Raw genomic sequence first — 19,587 nt, forward strand, 5'->3', positions numbered from 1 at the left:
TGAGTCCAGTTCTGCTTCACAGGGGTTTTGGGAAAGTCACTTTTCACTGGCTCAGCTACCTGATGTGGGACATGCGGGGCTGGCCATAGGACATTACCTTTAAGTGGTTAGGTGGGTGCAGAAACTCTTGGTATTACTCCCCAAATTCCACTCCCAGCTGCTTTCCAAGATACTCTTTTTCCCCTTAATTTTTTTCGTGAAAATAATAATACACATATAGTAAAGCACACAGATCTTAAGTGGACAGCCCATGAATTTTTACAAATACATACACCTATGTAACCACCATCCAGATCAAGATACAGGCCATTATCAGCACCCCACAGGGAATACCCTGCCACATCCTCAAAAGCAAACATCTATTCCAACTTTTTTCTGTCTCGATGAAGTTTAGGAACTTTTCATAAATAGAAGCGTACATTATATCCCTTTTGTGTCTGGCTTTTGCTCAACATTACGTCTGTGAAATTCATCCATGTCGTGGCATTACAGTAGCAGTATATTCTTTTTTCATTGTGTAGTATTCCAACATGTGAATATACCATAATTTATTTATCTGTTCTATTTTCCTTGGCATTTGGATTATTCCACATTTGTGGCTATTATGAACATCCTGTGTATGTCTTTTGTGCACATTTCATTTTTGTTGTATCTGTACCTAAGAGTGAAATTGCTGGATCATAGGATAAGTATATATTTAACTTTATTAGGGAGTACCAAGGAGTTTTCCAAAGTGTTTGTACATTTTTCCACTTCTGCCATCAGTACGAGTTCTAGTTGTTCCACATCCTATCAACGCTTGATATAATTTTTTTTAGTTATTTATTAATGTTAGTCATCTTTGTGAGAGTATAATGGTATCTCATTTTGTGTGCCTGCATGTGTAATTTTTTATCATGGAGGGTTTCAAACAGACCCAACAGTGGAATAGTGTGACAAAGCCCCCTGGGCCCCATTGCCCCCAGTCCTGCCCCATCTTTGTAACATCCATTTCTTCTTCTCGCATATTAATATTATTTTGGAGTAAATCTGAGACTTTTAATAAGTTTATCTATAAATAAAAAGTACTACCTCTAAAAGATAAGAACCTCAAAAAATATAGCCATAGTACTATATTTTTATGTTAGCATCTCAGTCTGTCACCCAGGCTAGAGTGCAGTGGTGTGATCATAGCTCACTGCAACCTCCAACTCACAGGTTCAAGCGATCCTCCTGCCTCAGCCTCCTGAGGAGCTGGGACCACAGGCATGAGCCATGGCACCCAGCCACCCAGTACTATTACACCTGAAAAACTTAGCAATATTTCTTTAATGTCATCAAACACCCAATGAGTGTTTAAATTTTCAATTGTCTTATAAATGTCATAATTTTTTTCACGTCCTTTGTCAATATACAAATTAAAATAGGCCTATACATTGCAGTTGGTTGATATATTTTTTAAGTCTTTTTTAATCTCTATGTGCCTCCTTTACCTTTTTGTTTTTTCTTCTTGAAATTTATTTGTTGGAGAAATGGAGGTGTTTGTCCTGCAGAATTTCCCAGATCTGGATTTCGCTGATTGCATCACCTGATGTCATCTAAAATGCTCTTGTCTCCTCTATATTTTTCTATAAATTGATGGTTGGATCTGGAAGCATGATCAGGTTCAGGGTCAGTTTGTCTTGGTTTTGGTTTTTGGCAAGCCTCACTACCATTTGCTCTCTCTTTGAAAGCTGCACCAAAGCCAGCTGGAGCTCCAGGAGGTGCGTCTCTCCTACCGACAGCTGCAGGTGAAAGTGGAAGAACTCACCGAGGAGAGGAGTCTGCAGAGCTCTGCCGCCACCAGCACATCCCTCCTGTCAGAGATCGAGCAGAGCATGGAGGCCGAGGAGCTGGAGCAAGAGAGAGAACAGGTGCTGACCTCCCTGTCACCCGGCAGGCGAGGCTGCCTGGGGGTGCTCAGGACCCATTATCCTCCCTAGCGCTCAGCTGCCAGCCTGGCAGGGGCTGTGGCTCTGGCTCTGTGCCTGTGCCAGCCGCTCGGCCTGCTGGCTAGAGTGTCATGAAGCAGGCCCTGACCGAGGCACGTCCCTGCCCCTCCATTTTCCACTCACCTTGTCCATCAAGGCATTGAGCAGAACTGCCAGGGGACAGAGGTATCTGAGGTAGAGCCAGGTCCCACTCACTGTCTCCCCAGTGTCCCTTAGGAAATGCTTGTTGACTAACAATCAGCTTCATGCCTTTTGTATTGGCAGAGTTCTGAAATATTCACGATCCATCCTTTCCACCTAAATGGCTTCTCTTCCCACTTTTCATAATACCCAGAACCACTCATTTCCCTAACCATTCCCTGACTCCCACCAAAGTTATTGATTATATAAAGAAGTGCTTTCTGTGGCAAATGGGGAAAGCTAGTGAGCAAGGACATAAGAACTGGGCGTCTGTAGAGGGACTGGACCCAGAATAGATAGTGTTGTTTCTTGGAAGAAATGATGTAAAAAAACAGAGCACTAGAACTTTCTCCTAGAATTGATGTCTTGTGTATCAGTATTTTGGGTTAAAGTGCTAGAAGAAGATGGCCAGGTGGCAGTCTTCTTTAGAGTCCATAATCGAGAATAATTCTCTGTGGAACAGCTGAGACTGCAGCTCTGGGAAGCCTACTGCCAGGTTCGCTATCTCTGCTCACACCTGCGAGGGAACGACAGTGCTGACTCGGCTGTCTCCACGGACTCCTCAATGGACGAATCTTCAGAAACTTCATCCGCCAAGGATGTCCCAGCCGGCAGCTTGCGCACTGCCCTCAACGAGCTCAAAAGACTGATACAGAGCATTGTGGACGGCATGGAGCCCACGGTAAGAGGCCAGTCTGAGATGGTCCTGACCCCACAGGCTCTGGCTAGCGGGAGATTGCAACCTAGCGCAGAAGGCGAGGTTAACCGCGGAAGCCTATAAAATATCTGCAAGAATGTCTTCTGAGCCCTTACTGTTTGAGAGCACTGACTCCTGGCGATCAAGCAGAAGGACCAAGTGTCAGGGAAGGGAAGGCTCCAAAGTCGGCTTCCTGCAGACACCTGGTACAAATGGAGCCTTTTGTCCAGACAGTGATGTACAGATGATGGTGGCCTCAAGTTTAAGGGCTTTCCTTGGAAACTTTGAATCTAGAAGTTTGTCTCTAGGTAAAAACTGCAAGTACTATTCTGTCACCCTTTGGTGGGGTTAGCTATGAGTAGGTAGATTTAAAAGACCTAAAGTTAATAAGCATAGAAAGTTGGGAATATCAACTCCAAGGCCCTTTAGAATTGCAGATGTGGCCCACCTGTGGAGGAGAGGGATGTTCCCGTGGGCCTCCCTGGGCAGACTGGCTCTCTCCCAGCATCACTGCAGATCTCTCCCTGGCTTACCCTCCACTCGCACTGCCAGCTCTCAGGCTGTTATGTGTCTTCAGGTTTCATCCTCCTGCAGAGTAGTTGTATGTTCCTACCTGCGCTGGATGAAGTAAGAGGAAGGGTGCTGCTTCCATCTGAGCACGCTGTGTTGCTTTGTGGGATGTGCTGTAGTAAAGGCCGGGTTATCGTGGGGGAAGGGAGCTGTCGGAGTGTGCTGTGCTCTTCACCCCACATGGCTTCCTTCCCCTGAAGCCTGAAACAAAAATGAACACCTAGCTCTTATGTGCAGAATTTGAGCAAGAGCATTTCTCTTCCTCAGCCCTTCTTTCTTCCCCACTTGTCTCTCTTCTCCTTCCCTTTCTCCCTCCCCCATCACCCTACTGTCCGTCTCTCTCCCACCATCTCTCCCTTCTCCCCCACTAACGGTCTCTCCCCTCTCTGCCTGTCTCTCTCCACCCTCACTGTCTCTGGTGCTCTCTCTCTCTTGCTGTCAGAGCTCCCGGAGACTTGACGATGACTCCTTAGAAGAACAGATAAGGCAGACCAGTGAGGACTCGAGAGCACTAAGGGAGCTCATGGAGGGAGAGAGGGGTAAACTGAGGCAAAGCCTAGAAGAGCTGCAGCGACTCCACAGTCAGGTGAGCACCCCCATCTCCAGTGCAGCGTGGGGGTGTGCATGTATTCCTCGGCACTCTCGGGACCCTCGTGCGTTTCTCTCCCGCTTCTATCTGGGAAGCGCCTCTCCCCATCACATCTTCAGGCGACAGTGACCTGAAGTTGAGGTAAGCTGATGTCTTCAAGAAAAGAAACTAGTCCTGTAGTTTAGGCCAAAGTAAAATTGGCAGGAATAAGAATAGCTGGTCCTTGATTTCCTCCGGGACACGCTGCCTTCTACAAAGCCAGAAGTTAGTCTGACTGGTGGATGCTGACAGTTTGAAGTGCCACAGCTCTCAGGCTGCTTTTCCAGCAGCTGCTGGGCAAGGAAGTTTGCGAACCGTGGAACAGTTGGTCTTTACAGAACTCTTCCCTGTTTTCAAGTGGTATCGCCTCTGTCAACCTGCTTTTCAGCTTTGGAAGAACTTACTGCTACCCTCACTGTTACTTTCCTGTTTGATCGTGATTTCATCTCTCTTGAGAACATTGGAGGACATTTATATTCTGATCTGAAAAATTTTAAAGGACTTAGGAGCAGCCCCAACCTAGGAGTTTCTAAAACCTATCCTAGGAGATAAATAAAGGCCCTTCCTTTTGACTGTGGTCATGTGTAGAGGTTCTGTCCTCCCTGGGAGTAGGGTAGGGGCTGGAGGAACACCAGACAAGTAGCACTTAAACCCTGTGCTCTGAGCCTGGCCTTCCCTTCCTTGCCCAAAGCTATCATCCCTCCCTGCTGCGTGAGATTTCTGTGAGATAGAATCGAAGCCTGGCTATCACTCAGTCGGTATTCCTTACATTTAAAATGCCTTTATACTAAGAAACTCCTGCCTTTCTTGTATCATCCTATTAGTGTTCCTAATATTATTTTCTTGGAAAATATTGAGATACTCACATACAGCCATCACTGCTCTTTTTGCTGTGAGTGACAGATAACAAGGACAGAAAGACGCTGTTTAGAGTTGTGATTTGCTCCTAGCTGAACCCTGGGGAGTGGGCTTGAGCAGCCAGAGATGCTCTCCTGCCTAAAACCTCAGATCCTCAAGTGATCATTGGCCAGGGAGAGGTTCAGGCTTAGAGACAGATCTTCCACACTGGAAGAATACAATGCAAGAGAAAGTTAGATCTAAAAGTTCTTTGGATTAATAAAAACTTTATTTATTTTTAAGCTTATTTAAATTTCTGTGGGGTGCTTCTGCTTATCAGCTCTTTGACATTGACTGTTTTTTTGTTTGTTTGTTTGTTTTGCTTCTCAGAATCGGAAAACTATACAAAGTCACCAGAGGGCATTATTTCATTCAGAAACATAAGCAATGTATAGGTTGCTAAGAGTCTGGCGTTGGAACTATTTAGGAAGCCATCCCTACCAGTGAATTTTCCGTAGAACTTCAGCTGATAACTGGTTTAGACCAATTCCTGTGGATTCCCCTTCAAATAGTTCACCAAGCAGATGGTCGCACCCACGTTCGACATGGGCTAGAGAATTAGGCTTCTCCTGTAGGTCATTGCTTCCCAAATGCTCAAAGCAGAAAACCTCTCAGCCACACTGCCCCCACGAAAACTGCCCCATGGTAGTAACACTGACATCCCGAGGCAGTGGGTGGGACACAGATTGAGTTCTAGAATGACTGTGGAAATTGCAGCCATCACAGCAGGCATGACATGCCTCATGCCAGGTTAATTCAGCATCTGCCGACACCCACTGTGGGCCTGGCACTGCACTAGACCCTGAGAGGCACAAAGGTCGATGTGCAGGGCCCCTGTACTCTAGGACCTCACAGTGTCGTGAGGGCAGTCAGAGCCATCTCTGGAGACTTTTGGGGGCAGGGCCCAGGCGAGGTTAGGTGGACCAAGGTTCCGACAGACAGCTCCTGGACCAGGCTCAAACCTCATCTGATGGGCGACCCAGCCTCTGAGCCGGCTGCCATCCTACCTGAGGGGGCTCTTTTTTCTCCTGGAAACTTGGCCAGAGGTCAGAGGTGGGGAGCAGCACCGGCCTTGCAGAAGCCTACCCGAATTTTTAAATAGAAGAGGTTTAATTTGACTGATAATTATCTGTTTGAGGCAAAATCCATAGCCAGACCTGATGACCAGTCTGCACCCATTATTGTGCTTTGAGAACACAAGTCCCTCTTACCGTTTACCGTGTTGTGCCCCTCCTGCTTGTGGCTAGGAACTGTCCCCTCTCCCGTGCCCCACAGCCCACGTGGCCCACCCCTCACTTCTGGTGAGCACAACACAGGTGCAAGGAAGCGGTGAGGGTCTTTGGCGATTAGTCTGTAGACTGTGAGAACTAGTTATCTGGGAGGCCCCTCACCTGACTCTCAAGCCAGTAACCCAAGTTATTGGAGGCTCAGTGAGAAACACAGTCCCAGTTCTGTTGTTTGGATCCATCGTGCTCAACTAGCGTGCATGCCAGTTGGGGGCCAGTATGCATGCATACTCCAGAAGGGGCATGAAAACACGGGGGAGCAGGACAGGGAGCATGGAGGGCTTCACTAATCAAATCTGGGTGACTCCTCTGGAATGTCTCGCCATATTCCCTCCCTTCCATCCTCCTAAGTCCCTGTGCTATTTCAGATCCACAGCCCTTCACACCCTGGCTGCGGTCACCACTTCCCAATTTATCTGCCTTCCCCCAGCCTATCCATCCTCACATGATTTGGATTGATCTTCCTGAAGCGTGACTTGAAAATGGGACACCCTTATGGGTTCTGGGTGGGTTCCCATTATCAGGTGACGGGAAGCCTCAAGCCTGTGGCCATCCAGCCTCCTTCCCTCTGGCTTCCCTCTCACCCCCTTTGCAGTAGTAGAACTGAACATGGGATATAAAAGGACAGTGGCACATGCTCCCCATGCGTCCCATATCTCGGTCTTCTCATGACAGCTGTCAGCAATTAGGTCCTGACTTGAGGGCAGGAGAGGAGAGTGGAGTTTACAACCATGTGCCAGGCCCTGTGCTGGGCCCTTGGGGTTAATTTGTTTGATCCTTACAACTTGGTGGTGGGGAATAGTTATTTTTATACCTGCTTTTTATGAAAAGTATGTGTGGCTTAGAGGGTAAGTCCCTTGTCACCTCTCCTAAGGCACATGGCTGGTGGGCCCTAGCTTGACCAGGTTTTTCAGGCCAAAGTAAATAGTTCCTCTGGAGTTTTATCTGGAGCATATGAAATACTGGCTTTTCTCACCTAGCATATAATTTTACGTGTCCCTTACTGAACCGGCAGAACACCTGACTGGCTCACAGCTGGCCCAAGGCCATGTCAGGGCTCATTTGGCCTGTGAAGGTCTGGCTGTCTCTGCCAGGTGCTTTCTGGCTCTTGAGTTCTGGCCTACCCAGCTGCAGAACCTGCTGGTAAATAGGGTGAGGCTGGGCTTCTTGCCTGGTGCCTTGTGTGCCTCAGGGCTGGGTGCGTGTCCATGCAGCTGCTCTGCGGGGGTTCCAGCCTGTGCTTCCCTCGGGCTTCTGACCCTGCTCACCCAGCTGTCCCCACTGGGAAAGCTGATGTTCTGGGCTATTCTCACACAGATCACCAGGACCTGACGTTCCCTACCACTGTGGTCCCCAACCCCCAGGCTGCATAGTACTAGTAAGGGTCCAGGTCTGTGGCCTGTTAGGAACTGGGCCGCACAGCACTGCGTCATCCATAGCGAAATGCTGGCCGACCAAAAAATGTCACCTGAATTAAACTGTTTTGCAGAATGTGATTAAAATTATCAACCATGTTAAAGTACATCCCCTTAACTCACGTCGGTTTGCTCAGCTCTGGGAGGAGATGGATGCAGAGCACACACGTCTTCTGTTATATATATGCGTGACAGGCGAGAGAAGCTTCATCTGTATTTACAGCCGCTCCCCATTGCTGACATCACCCCCTCAGCTCCGCCTCCTGTCAGATCATGGCGGGCATTAGATTCTCATGAGAGCACGAACCCTACCGTAAACTGCTCATGTGAGGGATCTAGGCTGTATGCTCCTTATGAGGATCTAATGCCTGATGATCTGAGGTGCAGCTGAGGTGGTGATGCTAGTGCTGGGAAGCGGCTGCAAATACCGATTATCATTAGCAAAGAAGTTTGACTGCACAGGGACCATAATAAATCAATTACTTGCAGACTCACATCAAAACCCTCTAAGTGAGTGGCAAGTGACAATTAAGCTGCATCTGGTGACAGGCTTAATAGTGGCAAGTGAGTTGATGTACTTCAGTTATACAGCTGCATCTGGTGGCAGGCTTTAAGTCAGAATCCAACACTTATTTTAGTCTGCACGTGGCCCACCCATTATATTATTTACCACTTCCCTCCATGCCTCTTTCCCACACTGAGCACTTGTCTCAGTCACAGTTTTGGTAAACCCACAAGCTAACCCTTGCAAAAATGAGTGAAAAACAAATGTCGCTGGAGAGAGCTTCTTTGAAAAGGGGGAAAGACCCAATGATGAGACTGCAGAAGACTCTGAGACTGCCAACGAAATGAAAGCTGCATTTAAAAGAATATACCAAGAGTCCTACTCCTACTTAAATTACGGGTTCATTACAACAGGTGATTCACATTCTCAAAGCCCACTTGTATAAGATGTGGCGACTGGCTATCCAGCGAAGCCATGGAACCTTTAAAACTGCTTTGCCACATGGAGACCAAGCACCCTACATTAAAAGACAAGCCTCTGAAGTTTTTCAAAAGAAAAAAACATGAACACAAAGAACAGAAGCAATTAGTGAAGGCCACCACTTCATCAGCTGTGTCTGCACGGAGAGCATCATTCTTGGTGGCTAACCGCATTGCCAAAGCTAAGAAGCCCTTTGCTATTGGTAAGTTGACCCTGCCTGCTGCTAAGAACACTTGCTGTGAACTTTTAGGAGAGGCTACAGGTCAAAAAGTGGCACATGTTCCTCTTTTGGCTAGCACCACAACTAGATGAATTGATGAAACGGCAGAGGATGTTGAGGCACAATTGTTAGGATTAGTGAGTCACCATGGCATGCAATCCAGGTTGACAATGTTGACAACAAGGCAACAATGCTTGTTTTTTTTTTTTTTTTTTTGAGACAGAGTCTCACTCTGTTGCCCAGGCTAGAGTAAGTGCCATGGCATCAGCCTAGCTCACAGCAACCTCAAACTCCTGGGCTCAAGCGATCCTCCTGTCTCAGCCTCCTGAGTAGCTGGGACTACAGGCATGCACCACCATGCCCGGCTAATTTTTTCTATATATATTTTTAGCTGTCCATATAATTTCTTTCTATTTTTAGTAGAGATGGGGTCTCGCTCTTGCTCAGGCTGGTCTCGAACTCCTGAGCTCAAACAATCTGCCCACCTCGGCCTCCCAGAGTGCTAGGATTACAGGCGTGAGCCACCGCGCCCGGCCAACAATGCTTGTTTTTGTGCGATAATATTTTTCAGGAGGATGTGCATGAGGGTATGTTATATGCACTTTTGTGGCCAACCAACACCACAGCTACGGAACTATTCAAGTCTTTGAATGATTACATATCAGGAAAACTGAACTGGTCATTTTGTGTCAGTCTATGCATGGACAGAGCAGCTGCCATGACTGGTTGACTTTCTGCTTTCACTACTTGGGTCAAGGATGTTGCTTCTGAATGTGAGTCTACACACTGTGTCATCCATAGAGAACTGCTGGCCAAAAAATGTCACCTGAATTAAACAACGTTTTGCAGGATGAGATTAAAATTATCACCCACGTTAAAGTACATGCCCTTAACTCACATCTGTTCCCACAGCTCTGTGAGGAGCTGGACGCAGAGCACACACGTCTTCTCTTAAACACAGAAGTGAGACGGCTTTCTAAAGGCAGATCACTGCCCAGAGTTTTTGAGTTATGAGAGTCTCTCCAGAGATTTCTTTTAGAAAAACATTCACCACTAGCTGCACACTTCAGTGACACAGAATGGGACGCAAAACTTGCTTGTGTGACATATTCAACCTGCTCAACGAACTCTGTCACTTCAGGGGAGAAGGACAACTGTGTTCAAGTCAGCAGACAAAGTGGCTGCATTCAAAGCCAAACTGGAATTATGGGGGTGACAAGTGAACATTGGGATTTTTGACATGTTTCAAACATTAGCAGAGATTTTGAAAGAGACTGAGCCAGGGCCTTCTTTCTCCCAGCTGGTGCATGACCACCTATCTCAGCTTTCAAAAGAGGTTGAGCATTACCTCCCACCCACAGAAGACCCCTGCACTGGGAAGGAATGGATCTGCGACGCATTTGTGAATAAGCCAGGTGAATCGACTTTGTGCTAGGAGAGGATCAACTCCTTGAGATCGCAAATGACGGTGGCCTGAAAAGTATGTTTGAGACGACTTCAAATCTCCATACATTCTGGATGAAAGTCAAGGTGGAATATCCTGAGGTTTCCACAAAAGCGCTGCAAAGCCTACTTGATTTCCAACATCCTATCTTTGTGAAGCAGGGTTTTCTGCAGTGACAGCAACCAGAACAAGATTACAGAGTAGACTGGACATAAGCAACACACTTCGGGTGTCACTATCTCCCATCACCCCCAGATGGGACTGTCTAGTTGCAGGAAAACAAACTCAGGGCTCCCACTGAATCTGCGTTACGGTGAGTTGTATAATTATTTCATTATATATTACAATGTAATAATAATAGAAATAAAGTACACAATAAATGTAATGTGCTTGAATCATCCCAAAACCATACCCCACCCTACCCCCGGTCCATGGAGAAATTGTCTTTCATAAAACTTGGTCCCTGGTGCCAAAAAGATTGGGGAGGTCGCTTCTGAATGTGAGTCTACGCACTGTGTCATCCATAGAGAAATGCTGGCTGCCCTACCAGACTCCAAGGAGTCCAAAATCCATTGTTCAGAATGGTAACAAATTGTCCTTTTATCCCTCTTCATTGTGGGATGTCCTCTCAACTCCTCCAGAGTGGCTGCTGCCCCAGGGGTTGGCAATGCTGTTGTGTCACTCCGGGGAGCATCTGAAGTATCTCCAGGGAAGCTTGATTTTCAGCCTTAGTCCTGTGGCCTGTGCTCAGCTTCACTCTACCTGAAGATGATTAGACCTGGGGCTTGAAGAGCAGAGTATACTGAAAGGTGGCGTCTGTGCCCTTGTGGGAGGGAGGCAGACAGACCTGTATGGATGGATCCTTCCTTGGAAGAATGTCAGCATGTGTGTGACAAGTCACAGGAGGGCAGGATTAGGCGTCCTGACTCACGTCTGATCCTATCAGCTGAGATGTTCCCACCCCTCCAGTATTCAACAAATATTTATCGACAACTCTACCAGGCAGGGTTTCTGGTTGCAAACCACAGAAATTTGCTCTGCTTAACTTGAGCAGGAAGAGAATATGTTGGAGTTAAAACTGATAGCTTGGCCAGGCGCGGTGGCTCACGCCTGTAATCCTAGCTCTCTGGGAGGCTGAGGCGGACGGATCATTTGAGCTCAGGAGTTCGAGACCAGCCTGAGCAAGAGCGAGACCCCGTCTCTACTAAAAATAATAGAACGAAATTAGCTGGACAACTAAATATATATATATATATATATATATATATGTATAATTAGCCGGGCATGGTGGCGCATGCCTGTAGTCCCAGCTACTTGGGAGGCTGAGGCAGGTGGTTTGCTTGAGCCCAGGAGTTTGAGGTTTCTGTGAGCTAGGCTGACACCACGGCACTCTAGCCCAGGCAACAGAGTGAGACTCTGTCTCAAAAATAAAATAAAACTGATAGCTTATAAGAATCAGTAGGAAGGCAGGAGAACTTGGCTCCAAAACAGGAAGTAGTCATGGGAAGGGGACAACAGAAACTGCCTGCTGCCGTTGTAAATATTTAATAATTCCCCACCCACCTGTGGCTTTGCTATGCTCCCTCAAGAGCCTCAGTCTCTGGTGGTGGGGGTGTGACTCAAAAGTTGAGGTCACTCACCCAGGCCCAGGCTGCCTAGGAAAGGAAATGTCTTTCCCCGGTTGGCTTCCTTAGTGGGAGGTAATGCTCTGTGTCCCACCAAGACTCACACAACCAGGAGTACCCCCAAAATAGGAAGAGATTTTGGATGACTACTAGCCAAAAAATAACCGTCCACTGCACAAGTATTTTCGGATTAAGCACTACACACAGGCTCTGGGATGCACAGATGGACACGACATGGTTCTCACCACCGAGATCATGGTGTACACAGGGCTACTGTGCTGTGGGGTGGCATAAGCTGTGGTCACTGATGGAGCTGCTGAGAGAGGGGCGTCATGCCAGAGGATGACTCCCAGGTTGAGCGTGAGGGCCTGAGTAGGCTGTGGTGACCTTCACTAAGGCATGGACCATGATCACACTGTTTAGGTGTCTCAATTCCCTGTGGCTTTGACCTGGGGAACTGTGCCATGTGCTGTCAGAGATGGGAGCCAGGTCTCGGGCTGTTGACAGCAGCGTTCCATATTGAGTGGAAGATGGCTGGAAACAAGACTGGAGTCCTTACCCCCAGAAATGTTTCAGAGCCCAGATGCATTTATGGTCTTTTCTCATTAGTTAGCTGGAGTGCCTTGAGCTGAAGGAGGTGGTGTGGTGTGCTGAGTACAAAGGGGACCTAGTCCTCGGCTGCAGGTCCAGGGCTGCACTTTGCCTACCCCCCTTGCCCCTGAGCTTGAGCCTAGCGTGTGGCTTCTTTTCTTCAGGAGAGATGGGCCCTCTCTTGGACCAGCACGGATCAGGACAGCAGTGGAACACTCCGGCCTGCATGCCACACCTGTGCCTGCCTAGGGTTTCTTTGTTTCTTTTTCCTTCTTGGAAGGAAACCACCACAGGCCAGCAGCAGTGATATCATGTTCCTCCTTCTTTGGTCTCCTGTTAGGTGACACTGCTGAGTGTGGAGATGACTGCACTCAAAGAGGAGAGAGACCGACTCAGAGTGACATCTGAAGACAAGGAGCCAAAGGAGCAGCTTCAGAAGGCCATCAGGGACCGGGACGAGGCCATTGCAAAGTGAGTGGGGATGGCTTAATTTTATTTTTAAAATAAAATAAAATAGATAGAATTGAATATATGCTAATTTTTAAAAATTAAATCATATAGAAAAAGTCAGAGGTAAAAGAGTTTCTCCACTCCCTGCCCACACCCCCAGTCCTGTTCTCCCCAGACAGACACCAGTTGGGTGGGCACTTTCTGCAGATCTTTTTCCTGTGCATATATAGGTGTATATACAATCTAGTAGTTTCATGTTTTTTAAACATCAACGGGTTGTGCCTTTTTTTCCCCCCACTTATATCTTACAAAACTTTCCAATTTCATACATATCTACCTCATATATTTTATTTTTAGTTTTTCGGTTTTTTAATTTTTAATTTTGGACATTTTCAAGCATATGCAAAAATAGAAAACACGAGATGAATCTGTCTCTGCCTACCTCTCAGCCTCAACACTAATCAACATATGGCCAGTGTTACTTCATCTATATCCTTACCTACTTCCTCCACCTCCCCACTGGATTATGTTAAAACAGATCACATGATGTAGTGTCATACATCCATAAACACTTTGGTATGTTTCTCTAGCAGGAAAAAACTTTTTAAAAAAAAACATACAACCACGATACAGTTATCACACTTGAAAAAAACAATAATTTCCTGATAACATCAGGTATCCAGTCAGTGCTGGAATTTCCTCAATTATCCCGTAAATACCTTTTTATTGATTAAAATCGATTCTAATCAGAATTAGACTTCCAAGTCCACATGTTCTATTCAATTGATATATGTCCCAAAAGTCTGTAACACTTTTGTTCCTTTTTTGTTTTTCATATTGCATTTATTTATTGAAGAAACTGGATCATTTGTCTCAGAGTTTTACTACATTCTGGGTTGAATTGCAACCCATAGCATCATTTAACATTTTCCTTGTCTGCTATATTTCTGATAAAGTAGGTCATTTTCTAAATAATGTTTTGGGATTTTATTAACACATAAGAGGTGCATTAATGCAGTCTCTTACATACAGAAAATCTGGAAGTGCATAGGCAAAAAACGCCTTTAGTCATTCCCCATCCCCTGTGAATTATTTAATGCACACTCACCCACCCCTGTTCCCTGAGCATGAGCAGATAAAACTTACAAAAAGCATCTGCTTTGGGGCCACTTACAACACATGAATGGCAACATTTGTACATCACTGTACTGTTTACAAAACACTTTCCTCCTCTAATCCTCCCAACCACAGTAAGAAGTAAACATTTTTCATCCTAATTTTACAGATGAGGAAACTGAGAAATACTTTCCGAGGGTCACAGGCAGTTGTGGCCTCCCCTCAGGCCTCCTGGCTCCTATCTTGCCGACGTCCTTTCCCCGCTGTCACACTGCTGCTTGGTAGGAAGCTAAAAGAAGCTTTTCTGAAACATAAGTAAGATACCATATGCCTTTCTGAAAAATAATACGACACACATTTTAATTTCTGCCTTTAAAATTCCTCACACCCTAACTTTCCCCCCTTCTCACCTCCACACACACGTTTCCCCTCCCTTCTGTTCCTTTGAATCATTTTCATCATCTCCATTTCTGTTTTACTTTTGGGTCCCCTTTTCTGTCTGGTCGGAACCTCAGATCAGGTTGTCTATCAATTTCTAGTTCATTTTAGGAATTATTCTTTGCTCACGTACCCCTGGACTCCTGGTACATTTAGTTAGTGGACGTTTGAGTAGCAGTGTGATGGAAAGGGGAGGGGCATACTTCTATGAGTAACAAAGGGCAAATTTGTGTGATTAGGGAATAAAATGGTAAAATTAAGATGTTACTTGTGGAAGCCCATTGGGGATAAAAAGCAGAATAAAGTTACAAGGACACTGGTTGGTCACCTCCTCTCAGCCGGACAAGCAGAGGACAGCAGATGAGGCTGAACACTAAGGTCAAACCAGGCTGGGCATGGTGGCTCATACCTCTAATCGCAGCACTTTAGGAGGCTGAGGCAGGAGGATCACTTGAGGCCAGGAGTTCAAGACCAGCCTAGGCAACATAGAGAGACCCCATCTCTACAAGAAATTAAAAATTAGCAGGTGTGGTGGTGTGCACCTGTAGTCCCAGCTACTCCGAAGGCTGGGGTTAGGAGTATCACGTGAGTCCAGAAGTTCGAGGTTGCAGTGAGCTATGATCATGCACTGCGTTCCAACCTGGGCGACAGAGCAAGATTCTGTCTCTTAAAAAAAATCGGACTGTATTCTGTCATTAGCATGGAAGGTGGGAGGTAGAACCAGAGGCAGTGTCAGGGTGCAGGAAGGAAGAAGAAACAGAAGTTGTCCAGTCCCCTTCCCTAAAAAAGAAAAAAAAGTAAAACCTAGCTCTGCCACTTGGGTGAGAGAGGAGGCTACCAAATGTATATGAAACTATGCATGCCCTTGGCTGCTATGAAAGGAGGCTCTGTTAATACCCTAGAGTCTGACTGTCATTGTGCAACTTCTCCTCCCTGCCAGGAAGTTCCCAGTGAGAATTCTGGAATGAGGGCCCTGTCCTTCCTGGACCTCTATGGAACAGGGCTGGATGAGGAGGAAGGCTGTTAGATCTCTCCAGAAGGATAGTTCTTTTTCTGTCCCTTAGAAGTGAAATTTTTGGTATATAAGAATTGAGACAACAGACCTAAGCAATCACTTAAAGAGGGAACCACACCCACAATTGTATAGGATCTTTGTTTTACAAGATACTTTGATATGCATCATCTCTGACTGTCCTGGCAACACTAGAATCATCTGGGGCCCTCCCCAGAACACTACAGTCTGCATCGCCGGGGTCGGGGCTACTTCTTTACCCCGTGATTCTAGGGTGAGAATCCCTAAGAAAAATACCTTTCCTCTCTTCACTGGACTGCATGAGCCTTAAGGTTACCTTATTCTATACAACAGGTGTCAGGAAAGTTAAGAACAATTTATCTCCTTGCAGGGGAAAGGCCTTCAGTAAAAACAAAAATAAATTTGGGGCTAGCACTCTGCCTTAGAAAAACAAGTCAGTTACTAGGGGTGTATTTAAAAAAGGAATTCTAGCCATCGGAAATACTCCTTTTTTAAAAATATGATTAACACATTGACCAGTGACTGCTGTAGCTGCGCGTCCCCGGCGTGGGGTCCTCAGTCCGCGAGCGTCCCCAGGGTGCGGTGCGTGGCCCAGACTTTGCGGGAAGGAAGGGCCCCGCCCCGCGGGCTGGCGCGGCGTTAGTCAGCACATTCCGGGGCTCGGGGCTGCTCGGGGCGCCGCCTGCCGGAGACGCCGGAAGCTCACGAGGCCGCAGCCGCCGCGGGGCGCCGGGGGTTGGTTCTGAGATTCCAGAACCACGGGCGGGCGTCCATGGCAACCAGCGCCACGCGAGGATTTCCGCTGTTTGCTGCCAACCAATAGTGGCGGGCGTGACGTAGGCAGACTCGGGGCCTGGCCCCGCCTCCCGCAGCCGCAGTGGGCGGGGCTGGCGCGGTGGCCGAGCTCCTCTGGGCAAGGCGGGCAACTGGGGTGTTGGTAGGTGACTAATTGCTCAGTAGACGCGAGGCCAAAGAGGAAGTGCGGGTCGCGGTGGCCTGGGCACTTTACAAATGGGGCCCACCTGCTCCTCTTTCCGGCTGGGCTCGGGTTCGTGCTGTCGTGTTCCAGAGCGAGGCTGGAGCTGGCAGCCTCTGCAGGTGGATCCTCTAGCTGCCCTTGGGCCATGCACATTGGTGGCTGACCCTCTGCAAGGAGGATACTGTTTCGAGTGCTGGAGGGAGCGGTTGATGAAGGCAAGGGCTAAACAATGCGTGTTTCTACAGCTGGGCAACAGGGCTGCCTCCGCAGAGGCCACCCAGTTAGTCCCCTCCACCGCCCCGAAAATTAATTTTCTTTTACATTGAATAGAAATTTTGGGAAAGGCAAACAAAGCAATACATGAAACATACACAAAATGTGAAAATACAAAATGCAAAAAGTAGGTGGGGGTAAGTGACCTATCAATGATCCTCACCCAGAAATACCCAATAGACATTTTTGTGTATGTCCTTCAACACAGGCAGTTTTTGTTTTATAAAGCTAGTGTCATACTACACCTTGCTTTCTGGTGCTTTTCTCTATATAGCAACACATTATGAACTGTCAGCACATACCCTGTGTCAGGTTTTTACTGGGGACTGTATTCCATCCTAGAATTTGTTACCAGCTCTTTAATTGTTGGATATTGTGACTAAGCTGTGATGGGTGGCAATTTTTGCACACATCTGTATCGTCAGGACAGTTCCCTTAAGGGGGATTTGCTAATCAAAAGGAGCCTGCTGTATACCAGGAGGCCTTAGGACAAGGCCTCCTTCCTTTTCCCGTAGGGACTGGCCCCTGGGGAAGGGTGAGTAGCTCCTTTGTGTTGTGTGAGGCCTTTGATCTCCTCTGGTTTCCAGTCCTCATTTTGGTATGATCATCTTTCAACTACTTTTAACCTCTGTTTCTCCATCTGTGAGGTGGGGATGATAATCCTTTCACCTACAGGTTGGTTATGAATTTGAGAAAATGGATGTGAAAACATGTTGCAAACTAACCGTCTGCAAGCAGCAGCGTTGCTGTTACAGTTAGTGTTGTGAGGTGGGGGTCAGGGCCTGTTTCCCCATCCTATAGCCTCCAGGTAGGTTCCCCAAGTAAAGGACCAGATGTCTCTGGCACGAAGTATCTGTGTTCACCCCGGCTTGTCTGTTTGCAGGAAAAATGCTGTGGAGCTGGAACTCGCCAAGTGCAGGATGGACATGATGTCTCTGAACAGCCAGCTGCTGGATGCCATTCAGCAGAAGCTGAACCTCTCTCAGCAGCTGGAGGCTTGGCAGGTAAGTGAGAGCCCTGAGACCCAGGGTGAGGGAAGATTCCAGGAGGAGTCTCCAAACCCAGGCAGAGTATAAGGAGAGTTTGCTACTAGAGGGTCCCATGGGACTGGGTGAAAAGTAACCCCAGTCTTCACCTGGCAAAATCCAGAGCACGTGTTCCCCCAGTCCCTAGGGAAGAATGTTCAGGGATGCTCTCAAGAGCAACAGACCCCAGGCTACTACTGTTTGGAGGTGTTGTCACCTCCAGGCATGGAATGGCGCTCATTCAGTCTGGGCTCTGTTAAGAGCAGAAAGGAACAGTTGGGAGACACGGAGGCCCAGGAAGCCCTGTAGGATTGGATGAAAATCACAGCTGGTGCAGCTCAGCAGCTCTCTAGCAGCGGCCGCTGTTGCCCTGCCCCTTCTTAAGGGCCAGCCTCCTTTTTCCAGAGCGCCCTGTGCTGGCACAGGCCCTGGGGAAAATGAGTCAGTTCGTCCATCTCTGTGACCACTATTTTCAGGGTCCAACGTGGCTCCCCGCTGGGGCTGTGATGGGCTTTTTGTCGATGAGGTTGAGGTAGGACCAGTTCAGGATGTGGGTGTCATCGTTGACGTTTCTCTCCAAGAAATCCCGACTAGACAGATGGAAAGCCATGTGCGGCTTTACAAGGTGTGCCCCACCGTGGGAGGCAGGTGGTCGGTGACTGTTCCTCCCAGGGCCCTGTCGGGCTGGTAGCCGGAGCACTGGCCCCGCTCCCGCCCGGCAGCCAGCTGGCCCGGCCCCGGCTTACCGCCGTTCTCTCTCTTCTCTCCCGGCTGCAGTTTGCTTCCTCAGGGCTTTTTACTATCTGGCTCCTTTGGTTTCTGATCTAGTGGCCTTTCTCAGTTCCCGTATCAACAGCTTTAGTTGTACACCCCTCCTGCCTTTGAGGTGAGACCGAGACTGCATCCCATCCACCCGCTCCCCGCTGCCATCGCCGTGCTGCCCTCGCCACCTCCCCTCGTGGCCCGCCGTGTCTGTGTGCCAGAGCCCGGCGTCATTTCTGTGCAGTGTGACGTGCCTGTGAGCCCCGGCCTTGCTCCTCCCGTCACCGTCATGTCCAGTGAGCTCCTGGGCACATGTGGCCCAGCGCCAAGGGGCTGGCCCTGGTTTCTTGGTGCCACCTTCTCATAAATGACTGTTTTGCCCACTGAAGGAACAGCAGGCGTGGAATTATGGGCAGCCAGTGTCTGAGGCTCTGAAGTGGGGTTACCCTGACTCATCTGATTGCTTGAAGTGTAGAAATAACAGTTCTCAATGTGCCAAACAACACAGTGGCGGCTTTGAAAGGATTTTTTCTGAAAGGCCTTTTACATTCCTGTGTCGTATGTGACATGGCTTTTATTGAGCATGTCCTAGGGCAGGGCACTGTGCCGGGGATTCTGCACACGAGCCTTGGAAGTAGGTACCGTGTGTCGGCAGCTAGCTGGCACAGGGTCAGATCTGAGGGGCAGGTGGAGAAAGGGGCAGGGAGGGAAGGAGGGAGACAGGGGAGGAGAGGTGCCAGGACAGAGCTGAGACTCAAGGAGGACAGGGATGGGGACAAGAGGAAGGCTGGAGAGCAGGGCCAGAGCTAGGGAGGGTGAAATGGCTGGACTCACTGGCACCTGCAAAGAGTGTGCCAGAGCCCGGCGTCACCTCTGTGCAGTGTTGTGCCCCTCGAGGTGGCGGATGAGCTCGTGAGGCAGAGGGGCCCGGCCAGCCCAGCTTCCTGCTCTCATCACCTGTGGCTGCTCCGCTGCAAAGGTGTCTGCCTGGCCGCAGGGAGCC

At 48.2% G+C, this 19,587-nt stretch overlaps 1 protein-coding gene across 4 annotated transcripts in view; it reads left to right on the forward strand.

Moving 5' to 3' along the window:
* BICDL1 (BICD family like cargo adaptor 1) overlaps positions 1-19,587 on the forward strand; it is an 80,668-nt gene that overhangs the window by 58,685 nt on the left and 2,396 nt on the right. The window contains exons 6-11 of one of the 4 annotated variants that reach the window (XR_011236542.1): positions 1,713-1,892; positions 2,614-2,832; positions 3,860-4,003; positions 12,849-12,979; positions 17,681-17,801; positions 18,600-18,708. Coding sequence is in view for 2 of the 4 variants with exons in the window: in XM_069497193.1 (XP_069353294.1) it covers positions 1,713-1,892; positions 2,614-2,832; positions 3,860-4,003; positions 12,849-12,979; positions 17,681-17,801 (795 nt within the window). In the remaining 2 variants the exon portion in view is untranslated. The remainder of the gene's footprint in view (positions 1-1,712; positions 1,893-2,613; positions 2,833-3,859; positions 4,004-12,848; positions 12,980-17,680; positions 17,802-18,599; positions 18,709-19,587) is intronic. The other 3 variants (XR_011236543.1, XM_069497193.1, XM_069497194.1) reach the window with 3 other exon arrangements.

This window comes from Eulemur rufifrons, chromosome 21 (genome assembly GCF_041146395.1).
Source record: "Eulemur rufifrons isolate Redbay chromosome 21, OSU_ERuf_1, whole genome shotgun sequence".
Classification (NCBI taxonomy): Eukaryota; Metazoa; Chordata; class Mammalia; order Primates; family Lemuridae; genus Eulemur; species Eulemur rufifrons.